The sequence below is a fragment of the Coregonus lavaretus genome (assembly GCF_964263955.1).
Source record: "Coregonus lavaretus genome assembly, contig: HAP1_SCAFFOLD_2418, whole genome shotgun sequence".
Taxonomy (NCBI): Eukaryota; Metazoa; Chordata; class Actinopteri; order Salmoniformes; family Salmonidae; genus Coregonus; species Coregonus lavaretus.
This window is the reverse complement of record NW_028160630.1, coordinates 1-22,058: the sequence shown is the minus strand read 5'-3', so window position 1 is coordinate 22,058 and position 22,058 is coordinate 1. Positions and strand designations below refer to the sequence as shown.

The 22,058-nt window shown below is 45.2% G+C and overlaps 1 protein-coding gene across 1 annotated transcript in view; it reads left to right on the top strand.

The window, feature by feature from the left end:
- LOC311121611 (dynamin-1) overlaps positions 1-20,225 on the top strand; it is a gene marked incomplete at both ends in the record, with an annotated part of 45,612 nt that extends 25,387 nt beyond the window's left edge. The window contains 12 exons of the mRNA XM_084196074.1: positions 1,539-1,688; positions 2,967-3,170; positions 3,345-3,443; positions 4,381-4,541; positions 4,858-5,000; positions 5,229-5,364; positions 5,887-5,954; positions 7,404-7,542; positions 17,935-18,021; positions 19,388-19,458; positions 19,619-19,670; positions 20,211-20,225. Of these exons, the coding sequence (XP_084052200.1) occupies positions 1,539-1,688; positions 2,967-3,170; positions 3,345-3,443; positions 4,381-4,541; positions 4,858-5,000; positions 5,229-5,364; positions 5,887-5,954; positions 7,404-7,542; positions 17,935-18,021; positions 19,388-19,458; positions 19,619-19,670; positions 20,211-20,225 (1,325 nt within the window). The remainder of the gene's footprint in view (positions 1-1,538; positions 1,689-2,966; positions 3,171-3,344; positions 3,444-4,380; positions 4,542-4,857; positions 5,001-5,228; positions 5,365-5,886; positions 5,955-7,403; positions 7,543-17,934; positions 18,022-19,387; positions 19,459-19,618; positions 19,671-20,210) is intronic.
- Between the last annotated feature and the right edge of the window lie 1,833 nt (positions 20,226-22,058).

The window sequence follows — 22,058 nt, the reverse complement described above, 5'->3', positions numbered from 1 at the left end:
TCCACTCGCCGTATTTGGAGGAAGAAGAAGGATGAGTAAAACCCCAAGAACACCATCCCAACCGTGAAGCATGGAGGTGAAAACATCATTCTTTGGGGTTGCTTTTCTGCAAAGGGGACAGGACGACTGCACCATATTGAGGGGAGGATGGATGGGGCCATGTATCGCAAGATCTTGGCCAACAACCTCCTTCCCTCAGTAAGAGCATTGAAGATGGGTCGTGGCTGGGTCTTCCAGCATGACAACGACCCGAAACACACAGCCAGGGCAACTAAGGAGTGGCTCCGTAAGAAGCATCTCAAGGTCCTGGAGTGGCCTAGCCAGTCTCCAGACCTGAACCCAATAGAACATCTTTGGAGGGAGCTGAAAGTCCGTATTGCCCAGCGACAGCCCCGAAACCTGAAGGATCTGGAGAAGGTCTGTATGGAGGAGTGGGCCAAAATCCCTGCTGCAGTGTGTGCAAACCTGGTCAAGACCTACAGGAAACGTATGATCTCTGTAATTGCAAACAAAGGTTTCTGTACCAAATATTAAGTTTTGCTTTTCTGATGTATCAAATACTTATGTCATGCAATAAAATGCAAATTAATTACTTAAAAATCATACAATGTGATTTTCTGGATTTTTGTTTTAGATTCCGTCTCTCACAGTTGAAGTGAGATAAAAATTACATACCTCTACATGCTTTGTAAGTAGGAAAACCTGCAAAATTGGCAGTGTATCAAATACTTGTTCTCCCCACTGTATATATAACCTGACACATAATGGAAAAAACTTTACAGGCAAAAATACTTTACAATTTAAATAAATTTAAAACATTAAAATAAAACGAAAGACACAAATGTACACAATAAAAAATAAATAATAATGATATGTGGGTGTGTGTAGTGTGTGCATCTATCAGGTACACATACATGTCCGTACATACACACAAACATTTGGTCACATGGGGGAGAGGCGTTGTGCCGTGAGGTGTTGCTTTATATGTTTTTTGAAACCCAGTTTGCAGCTGTAGTGCATTTACTGTATAGTACAACATTTCAATATATTATAAGGTTTATGAAGACCAAACTGTCCTAGAGGAAAACCTGGTTCAGTCCTTAAAGCTCGAGTAATGTATAGCCTACCATCGGAGAGGTAGATTCTAAATAATCCCTTTGCAAAATAAATAAAACAAATCACCAATCTTATCAACCGTCAAGACCAACCTTGGTCACTTGAGATCCTGGTAGCAGCAGTGTTTACATCTAAGGACTTATTCATATCCTGTATTCCCAATTGGACAAAATGAGCTTCTTATTATTTTAGGATCATGGCAAGGTCTGTCTCACAGTTTCATCAATAGTGCCATCTAGTGTTACATTTTCTATCAAACTGAGCATGATGAAAAGTGAAGATATGACAGAACAACTGTGCTCAATTCAATTCAAACTACCAAAAAAGGTGTACTGTTTTTGTCATTGTTCTTGAATGATTTTGCTATCCTCCCTCCTCCTCTCCTTTCCTCTCCTCTTCTCTGTCGCCCTCTTCTTCTGCAGAATATGCTGAGTTCCTTCACTGTAAGGGAAAGAAGTTCACAGACTTCGATGAGGTTCGTGGGGAGATCGAGGCGGAGACGGATCGCATCACTGGGCAGAATAAGGGAATCTCACCGGTGCCAATCAACCTCAGGGTCTACTCCCCACATGGTGAGGACACAGACCTGGCATCTTGGCACATGGGCAACTTGGCAGAACTACCATGGAGACACTCATAATACTTTGATTGTAGGAAAGAGTAGTTAACTATATAAAATGGAATGCAAGTATCTTAATTCTATATACACAGAATTTTGTGAATCAAGTTTCCCTATTCCCTATTGGTCAAAACTGGCAACCAAGTTTGATTGTATAGCCAGGGCCCAAAGTTGGTTGTTGTATAGTGAGTCTCAATCAGTTAGTATTAATTATATTATATAGTCTTTTCTTTTCAAGGTTAGTATCATTCATCAGATCTGATATCATATTTACAAATCTCTCTCCATCTCCACCTCTCCACCCTCTCCCCTCTCCCCCCTCTTCGCTCTCCACACTCTCTTCCCTCTCCACACTCTCTCCCCTGCCCCCCTCTCCCCTCTACCTTTACCCCCTCTCTCCCCCTCTCCTCTCTCTCCTTCCCTCTACCCTCCCCCTCTATCCACTCTACCTTTCACCTCTCTCCCCTCTACCCTCCCCCTCTCTCCTCTCTCCCTTTCACCCCTCTCTCCTCTCTGTCCTCTCCTCTCTCCCCTCTCTCCTCTCTCCCTTTCACCCCTCTCTCCTCTCTGTCCTCCCCTCTCTCCCCTCTCTCCTCTCTCCCTTTCACCCCTCTCTCCTCTCTGTCCTCCCCTCTCTCCCCTCTCCCCTCTCTCCCTTCACCCCTCTCTGCCTTTCACCCCTCTCTCCTCTCTGTCCTCCCCTCTCTCCCCTCTCCCCCCTCTCCCCTCTCTCCCTTCACCCCTCTCCCCTCTCTGCCTTTCACCCCTCTCTCCTCTCTGTCCTCTCCTCTCTCCCCTCTCCCCTCTCTCCCTTTCATCCCTCTCTCCTCTCTGTCCTCCCCTCTCTCCCCTCTCTCCTCTCTCCCTTTCACCCCTCTCTCCTCTCTGTCCTCCCCTCTCTCCCCTCTCCCCTCTCTCCCTTCACCACTCTCCCCTCTCTCCCTTTCATCCCTCTCTCCTCTCTGTCCTCTCCCCTCTCCCCTCTCCCTTCTCTCCCTTCACCCCTCTCCCCTCTCCCCTCTCTCCCTTTCACCCCTCTCTCCTCTCTGTCCTCCCCTCTCTCCCCTCTCCCTTCTCTCCCTTCACCCCTCTCCCCTCTCTCCCTTTCATCCCTCTCTCCTCTCTGTTCTCTCTCCCTTTCACCCTCTCTCCTCTCTGTCCTCCCCTCTCTCCCCTCTCCCCTCTCTCCCTTCACCCTTCTCGCCCCTTCTCTCCCCCCTCTCTCCCCTAGTCCTGAACCTGACTCTGGTGGACTTGCCAGGGATGACCAAGGTCCCAGTAGGGGACCAGCCTGCGGACATTGAGCAGCAGATCAGAGACATGTTGTATCAGTTTGTGACCAAGGACAACTGTCTGCTTCTGGCTGTCTCCCCAGCCAACTCTGATCTGGCCAACTCGGATGCCCTGAAGATTGCCAAAGAAGTCGACCCACAGGGTGGGTGAGGTTAACAAGAGGTTAACGGCAGGAACTGTAGGCCTTCTGGCTTTCATCTGTGCTCTCAGTATCATTCATCATTAAATTGTGACAGAGCAGTTAGACAAGGATGCAATTGAACCTACCTACTGCTCAGATCTGGACTTTGTTAATGTAGTGTGTGTGTGTGACCAGGTCAGCGAACCATTGGTGTGATCACCAAGCTGGATCTGATGGACGAGGGGACTGATGCCAGAGAAATTCTGGAGAATAAGCTGCTCCCACTGCGAAGAGGTGAGACTACACACACATGCACACACACAGACGCACCCTGTCTCAGTGCTTCCCTCTAGTGGTTATCTGGTTGTGTCGCTCACTGCAGCAGCCTAGAGAGAGGTAGACAGGAGGAGGGTGATGGAAAGAGAGAGAGAGAGAGAGAGAGAGAGAGAGAGAGAGAGAGAGAGAGGTAGAGAGAGAGAGAGGAGGAGAGTGAAAGAAAGAAAAAGAGACTGGGAGAGAGAGAAAGGCGGACAAAAACAATGTCTTGATTTCAGTGACACATCTGGAAAAAACGTCTGTTATTTTCTTTGCAATAAAATATATTTGTGGGAAACCCTAATGCAATCCGCTGATGGGCCGTTTTTCCACTGGCGCTTGGTTAGAATCCAGGCATGTGCTTCTGAACGTTTTCCATGTCCTTTGTCTCTACCTTCTCTGCTTCTATCACTCTCTCGTGTCGGAAGGCCTCACATGTTAAACCACTAGCATATTTACAAGGCTACTGGCGTTCAGTCCAAAAGGTTATAGAGCAAGACATACTGTTTAACAGAGAAATGCATGAGAAAACTTAACTAGATGGGGATATGTGATCCCTCTTACCCATGTGGCTGCCTTTCTTTATTTGTTTTCAATCATAGCAGGAAATGTAGGCATGGAACACAATCGACAGTTGTTACAAATAACCATCCCACAATAGGGATGTGGGTAACTTCATGGTCGCCTAGATTATCCTCCACACCTCCCCGAGAACTCCCCACCTCCTTCAGCCCACTACCCCATTGTGGTAAACCCAGACAGGCAAACAAACAAGAAAAAAAACCTCACCCACACAAAAAAGATAACAAATTACCCTAACAAACTTTCTTTCTTTCTTTCTCTCCACAAAACAACACTGTGTCTCTCTTTGCATCCTGATGTGTCCAGTATCAGCTGACCTCTCTCCCTGTCCCAGGTTACATTGGTGTGGTGAACAGGAGTCAGAAGGACATTGATGGGAAGAAGGACATCACAGCGGCCATGGCTGCAGAGAGGAAGTTCTTCCTGACCCACCCTGGATACAGACACCTGGCTGAACGCATGGGCACTCCCTACCTACAGAAAACACTCAACCAGGTCAGTCCTCCTCTGTGTGTGTGTGGCGGGGAACACTAATACTGTCCTGATCTGTGGTTCAAATCCCTCAATCATCACCAAAGGGCATAGTAGGAATATTATTTTAGCTACATGTATCTTTTCAGTTCATTTTTATAGCCTTCAGAGAAGTCTTCTACCAGATGAGCAATCCACATTATGTATTTTGATGCTTTCGACAAGTTTATAATACCCACCGGAGATAAGGGAGTAGAAAGGTAGTAAGCTATTATGCTTGATCACTGTAATCTCTTCCGTTGCATGTCATAACCCACACTGATGACCTTGCACTCCGCAGCAACTGACCAATCACATCCGGGACACTCTGCCGGGGCTGCGGGCCAAGCTGCAGAGCCAGCTGCTGTCTATAGAGAAGGAGGTGGAGGAGTACAAGAACTTCAGACCTGACGACCCCTCCCGCAAGACCAAGGCCCTGCTGCAGTAAGTAGGACACACACGTACGCACGATGGCACACACACACAGTCACACAGTCACACAGTCACAAAGTCACACACACACACACACACACACACACACACACACACACACACACACACACACACACACACACACACACACACACACACACACACACACACACACACACACACACACACACACACACACACACACACTAACTCCCGATCCCTGTGTCCTTTACTCTCCAGGATGGTGCAGCAGTTTTCAGTAGACTTTGAGAAGCGTATCGAGGGCTCTGGGGACCAGATCGACACAGCAGAGCTGTCAGGAGGAGCCAAGATCAACCGCATCTTCCACGAACGCTTCCCCTTTGAGCTGGTCAAGGTGTGTGTACTGTACTGTATGTGTGCGTGTGTCTCTTACCAGGTGCGCCTCTCTTCTAACTCTTGAGACAGACAGGGCTGTGGATCGACCACAACCCAGAGACTTTATGAGGAAAACATCCCTCCTTCACTCATTCACTCACTCACTCCCTCACTCCACAGTAAAACATTATGTTTGGCCTTGGCCAAAGGATGTGGGCCTGCTGGGGCCAGACTACAGTCTCAGTCATTAAACATTGCACAGTCAGACCGTCTGTCATCATACGCTCATGGTATAGCTGTGTCATATCAAATGATTTACAGAGGTTTCAGACTGAATGGAATAACTAAGCAGTGTTAGCACTTAGTCTGAAGGTTTTTTGTTGCTGTAAATGTGCTCCTTTGATGAATTTCCTGTTTGATGTTCAGAGCCACTCAATGGATACAAGGGACCTTAGATCCCTATCTCTGTGGTTTCTACTGTGTGTCGGAGGTGTGTGTGTGCTCACTATTTAACGTGTGTGTCCTTTCTGTGTCCGTACAGATGGAGTTTAACGAAAAGGAGCTTCGCAAGGAGATCAGCTACGCCATTAAGAACATCCACGGCATCAGGCACGTCCTTCCTCCTCATCCCCCTCTCCCTCCCCTTGTCCTCGCCCACCTGGGTCACCGCTGTAGACCAGACAAACTCTAATCGTCTTCACCCATCTAATCACAAAGACCTCTAGACACACCGACCGCAGACACGCACCCAGCATGCTGTGGCATACTGATGACATCAGAAACAGAAGTGGAGGGATTTGTGATTAGATCTGTGATGGTTGGATGGTATCTTTCTCTCCCTCCTTGCCCCGTCCACCTGTCTGTATCTTGTAGGTATGACTGTCTGTCTGTTGAAACCCTAGCCTGATATGCCAGTCATGTATGACCTAGCTCACTTTGTCCCCGTCCTATGACAACGTCCTGTCTTTTACCTAGGTCCTACAGCGATATATATCAGAATCCGACAGTGATGTCATCACTATTCAGGAAGTGAACCTGTTGAATGTCAAATCTGTGTTACTTCCTCCCACTCAACCTCCCACAGTGAAGCTAGAAGGAAGGCTTCAAGAATAGGGGACGGTTTGAGCTATGTAGCAGAACACATGATCCTCGTGACCTACTACCAAAAAATCTAACTAACTTTAACCATTAACAATTACTATTGCTCTAGTGTATACAGTTTCCCTCAGAAAAGCTACAAAATCATAATTTGCTTGAGCTTGGAACACTATTGCTATTTGACTGCATTTCCTTGTCACATTTCCTTTGTAAAAGAAGTAGTTAAAAGCAAAATGGCTGCAAACCTGTGCTGACAATGAGGGTGAGCTCTACCCGGTCAGTGGTTCTGAACGAGGGGGAATGGTGAAAGGAAACCATTCAAGAGAATTGAGACACATTCATTATGTTGTAGTAGTGTAGGGATTCCAATATTCATGGCATCGTCTGGATGACTCATATACTGTATAGCAGGGTTCCCCAACTGGCGACCCACGGGCTGAATTTTCTCGGGTGATTTTATTCCACCCCCCCCAAAGTTTACTGAACAAAAAAAAGAAAAGTTATAATTATTAAAAAGACATTAAAGACTGTAGAAGCACCAGCAAATCAGCTCCACGTGATTTTAATTTTGGAAATCTGTTCTAAAGTATTCCCACGCATAAAAGAGAGTTATACTGTATGTGATCGTATACAAATGTAAGCGAGGTTTGGGCTTCTTGTGGTCAATTTGCAGTCTACAAATTATTTGTCATTCTGTTCCGGCCCCCTGACCATCCGCTCAAGACAAAATGAATCCCACGGCTGGTTTTTAACACTGGTTTTTAACACTGGTTTTTAGCTCTCTGTTGTAGTTATTTGTCTTTATCTTGCTATACTTCATGTGGGAGGGGTTCGGGAGGGGGAATTTATTTTCAACTAACACTATTCTCTCTGCCCGACCTCCCTTCCTCCCTCCTCCTCCTCCTTTCTCTTTTCCCCTCTTTTTTTGAACCTGTCGCTCGTTTTCTCCCTACCGGGCAGAACTGGCCTCTTCACCCCGGACATGGCCTTTGAGACCATAGTGAAAAGGCAGATCGGCAAGATCAAAGAGCCCTGCCAGAAATGTGTGGACATGGTCATTTCTGAGCTAGTCAATACCGTTAGGCAGTGTACTCAGAAGGTAAACGCACATGGTGGAGAGCGACACTATGGTTTCACCCCTCCCTCCCACCAAAACCTTCTGCAATGTCATCCCTGTTACCGTATCGCCGCACCGCCTCGTTCTCCAGACCCTGTTTTCCCAGGTTGGGATAGTAGGGGGTGTACTGGGGTAGTTGGGGTATTGTGAGGGACTACCTGCCTACCACTTTGGATGGGGTGGCTGGGCAGAGTGGCTGTCGCATGGCCATGTTAGAGAACTGTGCTGGGTATAGAAGGGGTCTGGATGCTGCCGAGTTGCTGCTATGTGGCTGCATATCAAGGGTTGCAACTTTAGACACAGGAGTAAGGATGAATATGATCAAATTAACATTAATAATCAAATTAATGGTCAAATTAACACATCTCAAGATGTTTACATTCTGTTAAGTCACAGGTGACTGAGTTCATTTTAGCAGTGGCGACATCATTTTCGATGCCCTGAGTGTCACATCAAAGTGTCACTCAGTTGTTGTCCCTGTCAGCCATGTTGGGTGACCTCAGCATCCAGACTTCCTTCTTGTGAGACCGTGAGCTGTGCACCTGCAGCAGATGGGAGCCATAACAACGTGAAGGTCTGGATGCTTACCAAGGGCCAAGTTCAGCTTTAGAGGGCCCTTTATGGCCACACTCAGCCAAAGGGGCCCCAGTGGTCTTAATACCAGTGGTCTTAATTCCACTGTGACCAGGCCCTGTTTTGGAACGCGGCCTGACCACAGTGGCTCTGCGACAGTGGAATAACAAACGCTGTGGCCCTGCTCTGTGTGGTCAGCTGGGGGATAGATGGAGATAGGGGGAAAGGGAGAAGAGGGCGAAGATTTGGGGTCAGGTAGAGAGGATGAGCATGGTGCGTCGTCTGGGGTGTTGGGTGCACAGCTGCGGTCTGGCATGGCTCATAACTCAGAGCTGTTTGCCAGTGGAGTGGTGCAGGCTGTATTCTCTCTCTCCTCCTTTCTATCTCTCTCTCTCTGGATGGATGGAGAGATAGACCTCAGCGCTGGCCTCTTTAGAATGGCTTCAAGGGAAACCAAATGTCTCACTTGCCTTTTATTCCCTGTTTACTGTTTACCCACCTTCCCCCGACCTGTCACTATCCCCTCTTTTTCATCTGTCTCTCAACCTGTCATCCCTCTTTTTCATCTGTCTCTCAACCTGTCATCCCTCTTTTTCATCTGTCTCTCAACCTGTCATCCCTCTTGTTTTCCTCCTTATCCGTTCTCTCCTTCTCTGTGTGGCCCTCTTGTGTTATTCTTTCGTCACTCTCTCTCTCTCTTTGCTTTGACCTGCTCTCTATCCCTGTGGATTTTGTTTCTCTTTCTCTCTCTCTCTCTCTCTCTCTCTCTCTCTCTCTCTCTCTCTCTCTCTCTCTCTCTCTCTCTCTCTCTCTCTCTCTCTCTCTCTCTCTCTCTGTGTCTCTCTCTCTCTCTCTCTCTCTCTCTCTCTCTCTCTCTCTCTCTCTTGTCCCGTCACCGCCTCCTCTCTACAGGACGGGCCTGTTCACTCCTGACCTGGCCTTTGAAGCCATAGTGAAAAAGCAGATCCAAAAGCTGAAGGAACCCTCACTGAAGTGTATAGATATGGTAGTGAGCGAACTCACCTCCACCATACGAAAGTGTAGTGACAAGGTAACCAAGGAACCAAGCCACGTTCGGAGTGAGACTTGCGTCTTTCTTAGAGGTAGGGATAGACCGATGGCTGGACTACAAACAGGAAACAAATGAGCCAATTACAATCATTGATCTATCTTAGATGAGCATAGTGGTTATGGTTGTAGCTATATGCTTTCTGTTTGGTCAATAAGAGGCAACTTAACTAAAATAACTATTTGATAAATTCTTCATGATAACCAGTTGATAGTTCTTTGAAGTTATGAGAATATATGCTGTATATATGTTGTACTGCTTATAAGGACAGATGCTGAGTGATACAAAAATGCGTATAGCCATGGCCTATCTGTGTCTGATTGTATTGATTTAGTTTGACATATACGTTCCCGTTTTAGAATGCACAGTAAGCCACACAGCTAGGAAATCCTTTCATAGTTTGTCTTTGTCAGTCTGTCTCTTCGTTCATACTCCTTATTCCACAGTTCTCTTCTCTGTGCATTTTGATCACCCTCGCCTCCTGTCCACGGTTTTTGTATTGTACCGTGTGAGGTGTTGTGGTGTGATATTAGTGTTTGAAGTTTATCTGCAAATTTGCCTGCCCCTCTTACATATTTGTTTCCAAATGCCAAAGAAAAAGACAAGATGTTGGCTCCGAGCCAGCTCCATTGGAGATGTAAATATTTTTTGTCTTGAAACATGCCATTCCATTTATGCAATGATGGTATCCTAAAAATGATGAATACTGTGTCTGACTTTACATTTTAGTCATTTAGCAGACACTCTTATCCAGAGCGACTTACAGTTAGTGAGTGCATACATTTTTTATACTGGCCCCCCCGTGGGAATTGAACCCACAACCCTGGCGTTGCAAGCGCCATGCTCTACCAACTGAGCTACAGGAGGCCTTTAAAGCAGAATCAACTCACCCATCAGTGACAATATACAATGACATTCATTTACTGTGTAGTGACTTTGTTAGCTTGGCAAATGCAAAAGAAAGATGGTGGTCACTTGCGGTCAAAAGAGGAGTCCTTTCAACAAATGAAAGGATTCAAACATGTATTGTCATGGTAAGCTAGATACAGTGCCTTCAGAAAGTATTCACACCCCTTTACTTTTTCTACTTTTTGTTGTGTTACAGCCTGAATTTAAAATGGATTCAATTGAGATTGTGTGTCACTGATCTACACGTAATACCCCATAATGTCAAAGTGGAATTATGTTTTTAGAATTGTTTACAAATTACTTAAAAATGAAAAGCTGAATTGTCTTGAGTAAATAAGTATTCAACCCTTTTGTTATGGCAAGCCTAAATAAGTTCAGGAGTAGAAATGTGCTTAACAATTCACATAAAAAGTTGCATGGACTCACTCTGTGTGCAACAATTACTCCATCTCTGTACCCCACACATACAATTATCTGTAAGGTCCTTCAGTCGAGCAGTGAATTTCAAGCACAGATTCAACCACAAAGACCAGGGAGGTTTTCCAATGCCTCACAAAGAAGGGCATCTATTGGTAGATGGGTAAAAATAAAAACATAAGCCTGTATATAATACACATATTCCAAAACATGCATCCTGTTTGCAATAAGGTACTTAAGTAATACAAAAATGAACTTTTTGTCCTGAATACAAAGCATTATGTTTGGGGCAAATCCAACACAACACATCACTGAGTGCCACTCTTCATATTTTCAAGCATGGTGGTGGCTGCATCATGTTATGGGTATGCTTGTCATCGGCAAGGACAAGGGAGTTTTTTGGGGGGGCTAAAAATAAACAGAGCAGAGCTAAGTACAGGCAAAATCCTTGAGGAAAACTTGGTTCAGTCTGCTTTCCAACAGACACTGGGAGACAAATGAACCTTTCAGCATGACAATTACCTAAAAAACAAAGCCAAATATACACTGGAGTTGCTTACCAAGACGACATTGAATGTTCTTGAGTGGCCTAGTTACAGTTTTGACTTAAATCAGCTTGAAAATCTATGGCAAGACTTGAAAATGGCTGTCTAGCAATGATCAACAACTTACTTGACAGAGCTTGAATAATTTTTTAAAGAATAATGGGCAACTATTGTACAATCCAGGTGTGCAAAGCTCTTAGAGATTTACCCAGAAAGACACAGCTGCAATTGCTGCCAGGCTGATTCTAACATGTATTGACTCAGAGGGTTGAATGCTTATCTAATCAAGATACAGTGCATTAGGAAGACCCCTTGACTTTTTCCACATTTTGTTACGTTACAGCCTTATTCTAAAATGGATTAAATTGTTTTTTTCCCTCATCAATCTGCACACTATACCCCATAATGACAAAGCAAAAACAGGTTTTTAGACATTTTTTCAAATGTATTAAAAATAAAACAGTGAAATATCACATTTACAATACATATTTACATCAGTATTCAGACTTTACTCAGTACTTTGTTGAAGCGCCTTTGGCAGCGATTACAGCCTCGAGTCTTCTTGGTTATGACAATTCAAGCTTAGCACACCTGTATTTAGGTAGTTTCTCCCATTCTTCTCTGCAGATCCTCTCAAGCTCTGTCAGGTGGATCGGGAACGTTGCTGCACAGCTATTTTCAAGTCTCTCCAGAGATGTTCGATCGGGTTCAAGTCTGGGCTCTGGCTGGGCCACTCAAGGACATTGAGAGACTTGTCTCGAAGCCACTCCTGCGTTGTCTTGGCTGTGTGCTTAGGGTCGTTGTCCTGTTGGAAAGTGAACCTTCGCCCCAGTCTGTGGTCCTGAGTGCTTTGGAGCAGGTTTTCATCAAGGGTCTCTCTGTACTTTGCTCCGTTCATCTTTCCCTCGATCCTGACTAGTCTCCCAGTCCCTGCCACTGAAAAACATTTACATTTACATTTACATTTAAGTCATTTAGCAGACGCTCTTATCCAGAGCGACTTACAAATTGGTGCATTCACCCTATAGCCAGTGGGTTAACCACTTTACAACAATCTTTTTTTTTTTTTGGGGGGGGGGGCTAGAAGGATTACTTCATCCTATCCCAGGTATTCCTTAAAGAGGTGGGGTTTCAAATGTCTCCGGAAGGTGGTGAGTGACTCCGCTGTCCTGGCGTCGTGAGGGAGCTTGTTCCACCATTGGGGTGCCAGAGCAGCGAACAGTTTTGACTGGGCTGAGCGGGAACTATGCTTCCGCAGAGGAAGGGGAGCCAGCAGGCGAGAGGTGGATGAACGCAATGCCCTCGTTTGGGTGTAGGGACTGATCAGAGCCTGAAGGTACGGAGGTGCCGTTCCCCTCACTGCTCCATAGGCAAGCACCATGGTCTTGTAACGGATGCGAGCTTCAACTGGAAGCCAGTGGAGTGTGCGGAGGAGGGGGGTGACGTGAGAGAACTTGGGAAGGTTGAACACCAGACGGGCTGCGGCATTCTGGATGAGTTGTAGGGGTTTAATGGCACAGGCAGGGAGCCCAGCCAACAGCGAGTTGCAGTAATCCAGACGGGAGATGACAAGTGCCTGGATTAGGACCTGTGCCGCTTCCTGTGTAAGGCAGGGTCGTACTCTCCGAATGTTGTAGAGCATGAACCTGCAGGATCGGGTCACCGCCTTGATGTTAGCGGAGAACGACAGGGTGTTGTCCAGGGTCACGCCAAGGCTCTTCGCACTCTGGGAGGAGGACACAACGGAGTTGTCAACCGTGATGGCGAGATCATGGAACGGGCAGTCCTTCCCCGGGAGGAAGAGCAGCTCCGTCTTGCCAGGGTTCAGCTTGAGGTGGTGATCCGTCATCCATACTGATATGTCGGCCAGACATGCAGAGATGCGATTCGCCACCTGGTTATCAGAAGGGGGGAAAGGAGAAGATTAGTTGTGTATCGTCAGCGTAGCAATGATAGGAGAGGCCATGTGAGGATATGACAGAGCCAAGTGACTTGGTGTATAGGGAGAAAAGGAGAGGGCCTAGAACTGAGCCCTGGGGGACACCAGTGGTGAGAGCACGTGGTGCGGAGACAGCTTCTCGCCACGCCACTTGGTAGGAGCGACCGGTCAGGTAGGACGCAATCCAGGAGTGAGCCGCGCCGGAGATGCCCAGCTTGGAGAGGGTGGAGAGGAGGATCTGATGGTTCACAGTATCAAAGGCAGCAGACAGGTCTAGAAGGACAAGAGCACAGGAGAGAGAGTTAGCTTTAGCAGTGCGGAGAGCCTCCGTGACACAGAGAAGAGCAGTCTCAGTTGAATGACCAGTCCTGAAACCTGATTGGTTTGGATCAAGCAGGTCATTCTGAGAGAGATAGCAAGAGAGTTGGCTAAAGACGGCACGCTCAATAGTTTTGGAAAGAAAAGAAAGAAGGGATACTGGTCTGTAGTTGTTGACATCAGTGGGATCGAGTGTTGGTTTTTTGAGAAGGGGTGCAACTCTCGCTCTCTTGAAGACGGAAGGGACATGGCCAGCGGTCAAGGATGAGTTGATCAGCGAGGTGAGGTAGGGGAGAAGGTCACCGGAGATGGTCTGGAGAAGAGAGGAGGGGATGGGGTCAAGCGGGCAGGTTGTTGGGCAGCCTGCAGTCACTAGTCGCAAGATTTTATCTGGAGAGAGAGGGGAGAAAGAAGTCAAAGCATAGGGTAGGGCAGTGTGAGCAGGACCAGCAGTGTCATTAGACTTAACAAACGAGGATCGGATGTCGTCAACCTTCTTTTCAAAGTGGTTGACGAAGTCATCCACAGAGAGGGAGGAGGGGGGAGGATTCAGCAGTGAGGAGAATGTGGCACAGAGCTTCCTAGGGTTAGAGGCAGATGCTTGGAATTTAGAGTGGTAGAAAGTGGCCTTAGCAGCAGAAACAGATGAAGAAAATGTAGAGAGGAGAGAGTGAAAAGATGCCAGGTCGGCAGGGAGTTTAGTTTTCTTCCATTTCCGCTCAGCTGCCCGGAGCTCTGTTCTGTGAGCTCGCAATGAGTCGTCAAGCCACGGAGCTGGAGGAGATGACCTAGCCGGCCGGGAGGATAGGGGACACAGGGAGTCAAAGGATGCAGAAAGGGAGGAGAGGAGGGTTGAGGAGGCAGAATCAGGAGATTGGAGGGAGAAGGATTGAGCAGAGGGAAGAGATGATAGGATGGAAGAGGAGAGAGTAGTGGGAGAGAGAGAGCGAAGGTTGCGGCGGCGCGTTACCATCTGTGTAGGGGCAGAGTGAGTAGTGTTGGAGGAGAGCGAGAGAGAAAAGGATGCAAAGTAGTGGTCGGAGACATGGAGGGGAGTTGCAGTGAGATTAGTAGGGTTAGTAACATCCCCACAGCATGATGCTGCCACCACCATGCTTCACTGTAGGGATGGTACCAGGTTTCCTCCAGATGTGACGCTTGGCATTCAGGCCAAAGAGTTCAATCTTGGTTTCATCAGAGCAGATAATCTTGTTTCTCATGGTCTAGGAGTCCTTTAGGTGCCTTTTGGCAAACTCCAAGCAGGCTGTCATGTGCCTTTTACTGAGGAGTGGCTTCCGTCTGGCCACTCTACCGTAAAGGCCTGATTGGTGGAGTGCTGCAGAAATGGTTGTCCTTCTGGAAGGTTCTCCCATCTCCACAGAGAAACTCTGGAGCTCTGTCAGAGAGACCATCGGGTTCTTGGTCACCTCCCTGACCAAGGCCCTTCTCCCCCGATTGCTCAGTTTGGCCGGGCGGCCAGCTCTAGGAAGAGGTAGTTTGGTAGTTCCAAACTTATTCCATTTAAGAATGATAGAGGCCACTGTGTTCTTGGGGACCTTCAATGCTGCCTAAATGTTTTGGTACCCTTTCCCAGATCTGTGCCTCGACACAATCCTGTCTCGGAGCTCTACGGACAATTCCTTCAACCTCATGGCTTGGTTTTTGCTCTGACATGCACTGTCAACTGTGGGTCCTTATATAGACAGGTGTGTGCCTTTCCAAATCATGTCCAAGCAATTGAATTTACCACAGGTGGACTCAAATCAAGTTGTGGAAACATCTCAATGATGATCAATGGAAACAGGATGCACATGAGCTCAATTTCGAGTCTCATAGCAAATTTCTAAAAACCTGTTTTCACTTTGTCATTATGGGGTATTGTGTTTTAGAATAAGGCTGTAATGTAACAACATTTTGAAAAAGTCAAGGGGTCTGAATACTTTCCGAATGTACTGTATATTCGTTTTTTATTTTACATTAATTACTGTACATTACAATAATAATAATCTTCCACTTTAACATTAAATAGTATTTTGTGTAGACCGTTGACAAAAAATGACAATTAAATCAATTTTAATCCCACTTTGTAACACCACAAAATGTGGGAAAAGTAAATGGTTGTGAATACTTTCTGAAGGCACAGAATGTTGTTTATTTTCAGTAGGAGACACCTAACTATGTACACTATCATTGATGAATGTCAACTTCTCTATATGTGTGATACTGTTAGCATTCTGTCACACTTCACTATCTGTGTTCTTTGTCCACTCAGGAATATGTTATATAGTCAGGGCAAAGTTGGTGAACAATATGAATCTCTTTCACATTGATAGTATGATTAAAGTAGGACTGAGACTATGGATCATTCTTTGCTCACTTTTTTCGGACGTGGCATCCAACACATTTGTCAAGCAGACTATCGGTCTATCCTTACTATGGTCTTATCATGATATTTCAACTCCCATTTTGATTTCTGTCATTCTATTTCTATTCAAACATTCGTTGTCGTTCTGTTTTGTTTTTGATTGGCCAACATAGACAATTGAACTATTTGTCCCAAGTTTCCATCGTAACCAGCATGCAACAGTGTTTTCTCCTCAGTGAGTAATACTGTATCTTTGTGACTTCCTCTCAGTCTCAGATTCTGTCATCTGATTGAGTTCCTCTAGTCGATTCTACTCACTTCCATCCCCGTGTCTGTCGATATGATTTGATCTGTTGTAGTAACTAGTGCTGTTGCAGGTGGAGCAGTTGTGTCTCAGCATCTCAACTAACAGATCTACCCACAACATATCTCTCTCTCTGTTTCTCTCTCTCCCTCTCTTTCTCTCTTTATTGTCTTCTACATCTCGTTGTGTCTAACCTCTCACTGTCCTGTTTATTCATCAAGCAAATGTGTGAAAAAATAAAAAAGAGCCCTCTTGTGGATTTTTTCAAGACCATAAAACAGTCTGCAAAGAAAGAGAGAAAATCCACAAGAGGGCTTTCTGCCCTTATCCACTCTCTCTCCTCTTCCTCCCCCCTGCTCCCCATGTATTGTGTGTATGTGTGTGTGTATGCGTGTGTGTAACCATCTTTCTGCATGCTGCCCATACCCCGTTTGTATGAGTTATTGTATATCAATATACTTTTTACTGGGGGTGTTCGAGCCCCGATGCATCTCTGTCAAACAGAACGTTTCTAACTGGCTGTGCTGCGACTATGTTGTGAACGTGAAAGTTGCAATGCTTCTTTACAATGACACATTGGTTAATTGGTCTTAAATAAAAAATATCGGTCTTATTTTGATTGGTCAATTTAATGTCTGCCCTAGTAATTCACCTGGCCATAAAGTAGTAGTACAGATGTAGGATCTTAATTTGAGCCAGTGTGCTACAGCAGGAAAATAATCCTGCAGCAACAGGAAATGTGAGTTATTATGTGGATTATACTTAATGGACATTTCTTAGGGGTTGATAATTTTTTTTGAAAATCAAGTCTGAAATTACAAACTTCAGAAGCCTTTTTAAACCTCAAATACACTACAAGTTGCAACAGGGTGATCAAATTAAGATCCTACATCTGTATTAGTGATAGCCCGACATAACGTGATAGGACAGTATGTGAAATAGCCCTGTGTTGGTGTCATCATAGCCAAAGAACCAGTGTACTATAAGTCACCAGGACTTGTGGTTAGAAGACAGTACAGAAGGGAAGACACTAATGCTGTCATATAATAGGCGTCAATGACATGGCTATCTGTCTATACACATGAATAAGCCTTAAAGAGCTCAATGTCACCTACTATGTATTTGGGCCCATGCCAGGAAGTGATCAATCAAACAATAGAAGAGAAGGATCTCATTGATTCCAACGTGATCCCGTAACCTTGAACAGCCACGGTAAAGGATGCGTTGTAACTTGCCAGACGTCAGCTTATTTTCCTTCACTGTGATTTCAGTTGGCTTTCCTCCCACCCACCCACCAGACTCTGTGATTCTGTTGTGTGTCTTTTGTATTGGAAGCACACCAATGTCTGTATTGGTGTGTTTACAAAAACCACATGGAAAAAGGCTGTAGTGTGCCAGGAAAATAATGTGTTATTGGGGAGAAGACTATTTGTTGGGCAGAAGACTGTTTAGTGTTTTATGGCAGTAATGCAGACTTTGCACTATTCATTTACTTGTAATTTGATTAACCCCTTGTGGAAAGATAGACACACTAAGATGAGGCAATATTAACACTGATATAATATAATAATAATATGCCATTTAGCAGACGCTTTTATCCAAAGCGACTTACAGTCATGTGTGTATACATTTTTACGTATGGGTGGTCCCGGGGATCGAACCCACTACCCTGGCGTTACAGGCGCCATGCTCTACCAATTGAGCTACAGAGGACCACACTGGACCACACTGATGAACTTACATTGTTGTGACTAGGGCAGAGTCTGTACTCTTGTTGTGTGTGTGTGTATGTACTGTATGTTTTTGTGCCATTAGTGCTTCAGTGTGTGTGTGTTTGGTTGTGTTGACTGTGTTGGCTGTGCTTTGTGTCTGGCCTGTGTCTGAACTGTGCCTCCCTACCCACACGGTGTGCCCTGTGCTGTCCTTTACCCACAGCTGGCTCAGTACCCCATGCTGAGGGAGGAGATGGAGAAGATTGTCACCCAGCACATCCGAGACCGCGAGAGTCGCACCAAGGACCAGGTGACACTCACACACACAGGCACACACACGCACACGCACACGTACACTCTCTCTCACACACACACACACACACACGCACACACACACTATTTTCACTGGTGTAGCGCAGTTTCTCTGGATCCCCGCAAAATCGGAGATTGACTCCCGGCCCCCCTCCCAAAAAATAAATACATTCTAATGCGTCAGCCACTCACAAAATATAGACTACCAATCGCTGTCGTTGGTTATGAAATTGTGACGTCTATGTGGCTGCCTATTGATAGGCTATCAGATTATGTGGTGCTAGTGCTTGTAGAAGCCTACAGTATAGCTTTGCTTTAATGGATACATGTTTATTTTTATTTGGTCATAATCTTCTCATGTTAAGCCTAAGGTTTATGTTTCACTAAGTTATAGGCCTACGGTGTCGCAATGCTGCTATTTAGAATACTGACTGGCGGCAATAATGCGTTTACCTTTTCAGTAATTAAAGTTGGAAATTCAAACTTTGCGGATTGTAAAAAACAGCAAACTAATCAGTAACCAATATATTATTTTAGAATATACAACTGTCCTGTAGGCCTATATCCTACCTTAGCCGAGTATAACAAAGATTAGGAACTCCTTTTTAATATTGAGTTGCACCCCCCCTTTTGTCCTCAGAACAACCTTAATTTGTCGGGGCATGGACTCAACAAGGTGTCGAAAGTGTTCCACAGCGATGCTGGCCCATGTTGACCAATGCTTCCCATAGTTGTGTCAAGTTGGCTGGATGTCCTTTGATGGTGGACCATTCTTGATACACAAGGGAAACTGTTGAGTGGGAAAAACCCAGCAGCGTTGCAGTTCTTGACACAAACCAGTGCACTTGGCACCTACTACCATACCCCGTTTAAAGGCACTTAAATATTTTGTCTTGCCCATTTACCCTGTGAATGGCACACATACACAATCCATGTTTAAAGTTTTCGAAATCTTTCTTTAACCTGTCTCCTCCCCTTCATCTACACTGATTGAAGTGAATTTAACAATTGACATTAATAAGTGATCATAGCTTTCACCTGGATTCACCTGGTCAGTCTATGTCATGGAAAGAGCAGGCGTTCTTAATGTTTTGTACACTCAGTGTATATTGTCTGTCTGACTCACCTACTAACAGGTAGAATGGACAACACAAACACTTCACTTACTACATGTGGAAATTAAAAAGGAGAGTTGCTGTCAAAATGATTTATTTAAAAAAGGAATACAATTTAGAGATGGGTGTGAGATGACGGGCCCCCGGAGCCTGCAGGGGTTTCCGCTACACCAGTGACTATATTCCCAATCCAAACTCTTATGTCTAATCCTAACTCTAATAACTCCATATGTGTGTCCCTCCATCTAGGTGATGCTGCTGATTGACATTGAGCTGGCCTACATGAACACCAACCATGAGGACTTCATTGGCTTTGCCAAGTGAGTGTCGCCCTCTTGACCTCTCTCTTGATACAGTCGATTAGAACAAATAACCCAGTATAGACACAGTACAGTCTGTGAACCCTGACCTACAGACTCTTACTAATTAATCCTTTGTTTAGGTGTGTGTACCAATCTAACCCATGATTTTCCCCTGTAGTGCTCAGCAGAGGAGCAGCCAGGTGGCCCAGAAGAAGCAAACTGGCAATAAGGTACTATAGGCACACGACAGCACCTACAGATAGTCTTATATTCACTATGATTTGTGCCCTGATGGGCTGTTCAGAAAGCATTGTAATGGCCCTAGATGCAAGGTCCTAGGTAGAGTGCCAACATTCCGGGTTAACGTTCAATAAATTCCCTGTTTTTCCCAAAATCCTGGTTGGATGATTCTCTGAATCATGAGGAAATAAGCAGGAAATCAGGAATTCTCCAACCAGGATTTCAGGGAAACCAGGGAATTTATTGAAAGTTCCGCCGAATTTTGCAACCCTAGTCCTAGGTCTTTGTTGAACTGTTCCCAAACCAGATTATAGTTCCAAGTGAGTACAGTTTTGAGTGAGTTTGAACTACTTCTCCACTTGTTCTCTTCTACAGTATATTGTTCTTTGGCGTTGTTATTCTTTAGTAGTGCTGTGTATTAGTTGTGTAGTGTTCCCACTCTATTTCAGTTTTTCTCTGTTTCTTCTGAATGATTTCTCTTTCTGTTGTCTTTTTTCTTCACCTCTATTGCTACAACTATTCTGCTTTAGCAGGATGAAATTATGGTGAGTAGAGAGTGTGTGTGTGTGTTAGTATGTGTGTGCGTGTTAGTGTGTTAGTGCGCGTGCGTGCTTGTGTGTTTCTTTGGGAGTGTGTTAGTATGTGTGTGTGACAGTGTGCGTGTTAGAATGTGTGTGTTTCCGTATGTGTGTGGGATTCTGTGTGTGGGTTTGTTAGAATGTGTGAGTGGTTAGAGCCTCTCATTACTGTAGATGGACAGGTGGCTAGGGAGCTCTCTTGGCTTCTTTCCTTAGCTGCCTCCCTCCTCCAGGCAGTGCTCCCATCCAAAACAATAGAAAAGTACCCAGCTAGCGCTGCTCATCTCCCATTAGAAACCAGCGTGCGACAAAAAAGAGCACACCCCACAGTACACCCCCCCCAGACATAGACAGAACACAGAGGGGTTGAGACCAGAAAGGCCTTCCCGTTACGTAATGCACACCTTATGTTTATGTGTAGATGTCTCTCTCGCCCATAGAAACAACACCATTTGGAGACGTTACATTTCACAGCTTTTGCCTAACAGTCAAGCCTAATTTTCCTTGGCTGAGTGATTGCTCGTTGCCCCCCTAGCCTTGCCTGACGACTCAAACTGAACTCTTCCGCTTCTCTATGTTCGCTACATACTTCAGTCTGAGACTGCCATCTTTGAAATCATTTGTGGTGACGTAAAAATGAGGGATGTTGTACAAAACAAAGCCATCAGCGGTTAGATCATCTCTAACCAATCAGATTATCAAATTGGTTAGAGATGTGTTCTGGCTCTGGCCCAACCCATCGGTTTCTGGGACCAATCAGAATGGCTAGAATGTGTTTGCGTTCTAGAAATCGTCGGGAAGGTACTCATATCCAGACTCACTGCGGAGAAGAAACTTAGGTCCGTGGGCGTGGCGTAGTGTTTGGCCGGAGCAAGGAGTTTGGGTAGCCAGTCAACCCCTAGCCTTAGCTTGAACCAGATAAAGAAGGCAACCATGTGTTCTCCAATAACAACAGCTCTCAGAGAGATAGAGACTTTAGCTTTAGAGTGGGGTGCAGGCTGTTGGTTTCTCATCTCAAAGCTGGAATCCATATCAGTGAAACTATCTGTTTGCGATATTACAACAACAAAGACGTTACTTCAAACAACGAACAATGTTTTTTTCCCCTCGGACATCATTGCACATCATTGTACGGGCAATATCTTTTTTTTAACCATGATGCTGGATGCTCATTTCCTCCAAACAAAAACAATAACAATAATATACTATACTCTACTCTATTCAACTCTACACTATTCCACTCTACTCTATTCTACTCTACTCTACTCTACACTATTCCACTCTACTCTATTCTACTCTACTCTACACTACTCTACTCTACACTATTCTACTCTACTCTACACTACTCTACACTATTCTACTCTACTCTACACTACTCTACTCTACACTATTCTACTCTACTCTACTCTACTCTACTCTACTCTACTCTACAATATTCCACTCCATTCTACTCTACTCTACTCTACTCTACTCTACTCTACTCTACTCTACTCTACTCTACACTATTCCACTCTACTCTCACTATTCTACTCTACTCTACTCTACTCTACTCTACTCTACTCTACTCTACTCTACTCTACTCTACTCTACTCTACACTACTCTACTCTACACTATTCTACTCTACTCTACTCTACTCTACACTATTCCACTCCATTCTACTCTACACTACTCTACTCTACTCTACACTATTCTACTCTAATCTACACTACTCTATACTCTACTATACTCTACTATACTCTACTCTATTGTACTCTACTCTACTCTACTCTACTCTACTCTACACTACTCTACTCTACTCT